General features: G+C 38.3%; 2 protein-coding genes across 2 annotated transcripts in view; one reads left to right on the top strand and one right to left on the bottom strand.

Moving 5' to 3' along the window:
• Nucleotides 1-5,698, top strand: part of LOC102845651 (olfactory receptor 7A17-like) — a 215,957-nt gene that overhangs the window by 143,787 nt on the left and 66,472 nt on the right. The window lies entirely within an intron of this gene.
• The window catches only part of LOC102855571 (olfactory receptor 7A5-like), a 40,704-nt gene continuing 39,155 nt past the window's right edge, over nucleotides 4,150-5,698 (bottom strand). Inside the window, exon 2 of the mRNA XM_006898307.1 lies at nucleotides 4,150-5,074. Coding sequence (XP_006898369.1) covers nucleotides 4,150-5,074 — 925 coding nt within the window. The remainder of the gene's footprint in view (nucleotides 5,075-5,698) is intronic.

Below are 5,698 nucleotides of genomic sequence, written 5' to 3'. Positions count from 1 at the left end.
TAATTTCCTGGCTGCTGGTGCCAAGAGTGTTGACTGTGGAGCCAAGCAAACTAAAGCTGTGTACAATCTCAATCTCTTCACCATCCATCCTGTTGGAAAAGTCTCCAGTAGGAACCTCTTTAAGGTACTGAAGAACAGCAATGTCAGTTGGAGGACTAAGGTGTGCCTGATTCAAGCCACGGTCTTTTCAATTGCTTCCTCTGAATCAGAAAACTGGACACTAACTAAAACTGGTGAATAGATGGCATAAACCCTCATGGCTATACTGTTGTGGTTGTTTTTGTTGTTTTAACAGTGGGTAGCTGACACTTCAGGGAGTTTTCAGTGGCAGTTAATCTCTCAAGAGGAGATTGTCTGACCTTCTCCCTTGGTGTAGCTAGTCATCTCGGACCACGTGCCTTCCGGATTGCAGCGTGGCTTCTTGCCAACCAGTTCATAATTACCTTTAATTATTTGAACGTCAGAGTAGAATTATCACAAAGGTTATCCATCTATGACTTGGGTTGTGAAATTTTACCCTAATTCAATGAAAGGAACCAATTCTTGATGCTAATAAAACTATAGAAACATAAGGGGAAAAGAGAAGAAAATAATACAGTGAAACTTAGAGATTGAGGTGGGCACTTAAGAGATTTTTCAAAATTATTGATTAGCAAAATTGCAACAGTAGGTAGTTCCTATCTCAGAGACTTAGAATAAAGTTGACAAAAAGCATCTTTTCAACTTTATTTGAACTCTAGAATATATTAAAATGTTTTTAGTAACCAAATGAATCATGAACCTGGAGAGTCCCTGAAATATGGTAGAGTGATCTGACATTTTAACACATACTTGCTTAGCATTTTTCCATGTCTACAGTTGTGAAACCAGCAGTCCATAAGGGTGGCAGTTTCTTGCAAGAGCAGCGTAGAACTTTCTTCTAATGATCGGGCTTCTTTGGACCTGTGTGCTGTTGTTCCTGTGCATTGTTGAGTTGGCTTCAACTCACGGTATCTATGTACATCAGAACAAAACCTGCCTAATCCTGTGATGTCATCACCACCTCTGCTGTACTTAAAAGACCACTGTTACAGTCCCTGCATCAGTTCACCTCCTAGGGATCTCTAGTGGCCTAGTGGTGAGAAGCTGTGCTGCAATTCAGTTTGAGGCATGCGGTTGGAGGCTAGCAGCTGCTTTGTCAGAGAAAGAAGGGCAGTCTCCTCACATGACCCTGAAAACCTACCGGAGGGTCAGCTATGGGTCGGTTCTGACTCTCTAGTACCCAACAAGGAGCTTTCCATCCCATTCTTATTCTCAGTTTTCTGGGATGACTTTTTTCATGGTCTGGTCCCTCACAAAACATGTCCAAAGTATGTGATGTGAAGCGTCATCACCCTTGCTTCTAAGGGACGTCATGCCTGAACTTCTTCCAACATCGATTTGCTTGTTCTTTTGACAGTTCGGTGTATATTCAATATTCTTTACCAATACTGCCATTCTGTTTTCTTCTAGAAGTTTTGGTCTTTTTAATTTTGGGTTTTGTCCTGTGATATATTTTATGTTCATTTTTGTTAAAAGTGCAAGATCTTCTTTAAGTTTAATTTTAAAGGGACACCAATTGTTGCAACATCGTTTGCTGAAGAGTGTGAAAAGTATGTTTTTCATTGGTTAGTCTTTTTGTTGTTGTTACATTCCCCCCGCCCTTTTAATCAGAGATTCAATTACTACATCTGTATGGACCTTTTTCTGGGCTCTCGCTTCTTTCCTGTGACCTATGTATCTATTCTTCCACTATCCATGTATTATTTATTAATTTTTTTTACATTTTTAAAATATTTTTTATCTTTTCTGTTCCGATGCAGTGTTTACTATGTACCCACAGTTTTCTTATTCTCCCCCCACTTCCCATGTCAGTACTATTGTATAACAGCAGTTTTATGCATTATTTGTCCTTTTGTGACTGACATTTCACTCAGCATAATGTTTTCTGTGCTCCTTCATGTTGTGTAACATTTTGAGTTCATTTTGTTTCAATGCTGAGAAATCATCCTCTGTGTGATTGTCTCAGAGTTTTCGCCTCAATTCATTAGTTGATGGGCACTTGGATTGCTTCCATCTCTTTGCTATTGTGAATAACACAGCAATAAACATGGGTGAGGAGACATCTGTTTAGGTAACAGTTCAGGCTTTTTAGAGTATATTCACAGTAGTAGAATTGATGGGTGACGTAGTATTTCTATTTCCAACATCACGAGAAAGAGCCAGACAAATATTTGTACTGATTGAACCATTTTACATTCAAACCAGCGGTGGATAAGAGTTCTTATCTCTCCACAACCTCATCAGCATTTGTTGTTCTCAACTTCATTTTATCTTGAAGTCAGGTATTGAGCCCTTGTATCTTGTTGTTTTACATCAGTAATTTCCTGGCTTCTTTAATATTTTGTCTTCTATAAAAACTTCAAATTCATTTTGTTGACATCTATAAAACAACTGTCCTGTAGTTTGATTTGGATTGCATTAAGTGTACAATCAAGTTGGGAAAGAATTACATCTTCATTATAGCCTCTTTTTTCATGAACACAGAGTATCTCTCCACTCATTTCATTTTTCTTCTAGTTCTATAGCTTTCAGTCTATTGTAGTCTATATTTTCTTAGACCAATTGCTATAGATTCGATTTTGGGGAATGTTATTTTTCGTATGTCTATTAATTTTCCTATTTTCAAAGGTATAAAAGGCCATAAAAAGATAATGGCTTGAGTTAGGTGCACCTTAGTCTTTAAACTGACATCTTTTCTCTTTAGCATTTTGAAATGACCCTTGACGGCGATAAAGGACTAGATACGCTATTGTAAATAGCATATCTAGTTCTATTTACAATTAACAATGCAGACTTCTAAAGAAAATATTAAAAATTCTTTAGAACAACAACTAAAACCAACTTTAAACTACAAATACAATACAATCCTTTAGAATAGGGATTATCTCGTTAGAGTTACCACACCATAACCTTCAATGGTCCAATGTTCCGTCAGGTAAATTAAATCCCTGAAAATGTCAATAGTTATGAATTTATTATAATGTTGCTTACTAGCCCAGCTCTGAACACCCTTTTCTTTAAGCTCACAGGTAATTAATACTGAAGACTCTTTGATCTTCATCAATAAATTCTTGAAGTCTTCTTTGCTTTCAACAAGAGGTAACAAATATGTTCTTATCTCAGAATACAAGCTTCCAAGTCAGTAGTAGCAGTGATGTGCCTGTCTATGTAAAATGAGTACAGATGTGGCAGGCACAGTGAAACATGAATCAGCTCTTATAACAAAAGGTTTCTACTATGATAAAAAGCAGCATGTTCTTGGAGTTAGTAATCTCACTGGAGTCTTTGATTCCCTCATCTTCCTGATGATAGAAGAGGTATTAATGTTCCTGACAGGTCTGGTTTTCAGTGTTTTTCTAAGAACCATTCCAAAAATCAAGAACATATTACTAGCCATTTCTCTCAATTTAGTAGATACATGTTTACAAGCCTCTTGCTCAAAATATTTAGCATGATATCTGTTTGAAGCAATAATTCAGAGTTGGTGTGTACTATCGAGTGGGAATCAATTCATAGATGGTTTTCAGAGGCAGTAAATCCTACAGGAGGAGATTGACCATCTTTCTCTCACGGAGCAGCTGGTGGGTTTGAACTGCGTGCCTTCAGGTTGACAGTGCAATTCCTTACCACTAAGTTTTCAGAACTGATGAAAAAAAAATAGATGAAAAACTGATGAAAAAAATAGACTTTCAGAAGAGAAATTTCTCATATATTTTTCATAAAATGTATAAAACAAAGAAGATTAAATCTGAAAAGAACAGAATTATGAATTGATGAAAGTGTAGTCAGGAAGATCTTCATTATTTTTGAGCTCTATTATTCATAATACTCTGATATTAAGATAATGGATACTATTGTAGTTGTTGTATACTAGTGAGTCAAATCCTGCCCGTAGCAGACCCTCTGGGGGTTTTCAGAGGCAGTTAATTATACAGGAGGATACTGCCCATCATTCTCCCACAGAGCAGCTTGTGTCCTCAAACTGCATGCCTTTGGGATTGCAGCTCGGCTTCTTTCCACTTGGCTACGAAAGCTCCCTAAAATGATAGTAAAAGAAGAAAACTTTTCTTAGCTGAAAAGTTTTCTTAGAGCCTGTTTTATGTCACTGTTTCTGAGACTGTAGATAAAGGGGTTCAGCATGGGTGTGACCACAGTGTACATCACTGACGTTATTGCACTGGCCTTGAAATTTTGAGAAGCAGAAGGACTGAGATAAACTCCAAGACCTGTACCATAGAACAAGGAAACCACTGAGAGGTGAGACCCACACGTGGAAAAGGCTTTATACTTGCCCCCAGCCGAGGACATTCTCAAAATAGATGAGACTATCTTGAAGTAAGAGAAAAGGATCGCAGTGAGTGGAATAACACCAAAAAGTACCGATTCAAAAAACACCACCAAGTCACTGAGGAAAGTGTCAGAGCAAGCAAGTTGGATTACCTGATTAAGTTCACAGAAAAAGTGGGGAATTTCCAGCTCTGTGCAAAAAGACAGCCGCACAACCATGAAGCATTGTAACAGAGAGTCCAGAACACTCAGTATCCAGGATACCAGAAGTAGGAGGCCACAAACCTGGGGGCTCATGATGACTGTGTAGCGTAGGGGATGGCAGATGGCCACAAACCGGTCATAGGCCATCACTGTCAAGAGGAAAATGTCTAAGTCTCCAAAAATCACGAAAAAATACATCTGAGAGAGGCAGCCTTCATAAGTAATAACTTTGTTCTGCATCTGGATGTTCAGAAGCATCTTTGGGACAGTGGTGGAAGTGAAACAGATGTCTGCAAAAGAGAGGTTGGAGAGAAAAAAGTACATGGGTGTGTGGAGGTGGGAGTCCGTGATGGTGGCCAGGATGATAAGCAGGTTCCCAGTGAAGGTGACCAGGTACATGGACAGGAACAGTCCAAAGAGGAGGGGCTGCAGGTCGGCCTCTTCTGAGAGTCCCAGAAGAATAAATTCCAAAATGTGTGTTTGGTTTTCTGGCTCCATGTCCCTGCTGAAACTACTGAAAGAGAGAAAGGGGCAACACCAACTGAGCCGTTAGTACCAAACAACCTAACAGGCAGTTGTTTATATTAAATGAGGTTTAGTAACTAATTCCTGCTTATTGTCTTAATCTAGTGCTTTTTAACTGGGAATTTAATGGACTGCAAAATGTTACATCTTCTCCCTGCTCCTGAAACTAACTTTCTTACCTCTAATCCCAACTGTTTCCTAAGGCCATATATTTCTCTATAAACCCCTCGAGATTTTGTTATGCTCATTAAAATTTTTTTAACTGGTTTATACTGTTCTCATAGAGGCACTGGAAAGAGCAGTTTAAAATTAATTTAGAAATTATTTCTCTTAATATAATACGTATATATTGGTGATACTGGGCCCAAAAGACAGTACGTAAATAAAATTATTAATCACCCACATCAATATAATCACCTTTCTTTGGGGTTCCTATCCCAAAGGAAGGTGACCCAAAAGAGTGTGGAAACAACAAAACAATCTCACTGATTTCACTTGCAAGCAAGTTTTTACTGAAAATTATACAAAAATGACTTGAACAGCACATCAGCAGAGAACTACCAGAATTCCAGGCTGGTTTCAGAAGGGGTCGTGGTACTAG

Source organism: Elephantulus edwardii, unplaced genomic scaffold (assembly GCF_000299155.1).
Source record: "Elephantulus edwardii isolate Elephantulus edwardi_28Jun2011 unplaced genomic scaffold, EleEdw1.0 scaffold00226, whole genome shotgun sequence".
NCBI classification, from domain to species: domain Eukaryota; kingdom Metazoa; phylum Chordata; class Mammalia; order Macroscelidea; family Macroscelididae; genus Elephantulus; species Elephantulus edwardii.
The sequence above is the reverse complement of the archived record's forward strand: the minus strand, read 5'-3'. Positions and strand labels throughout refer to the sequence as shown.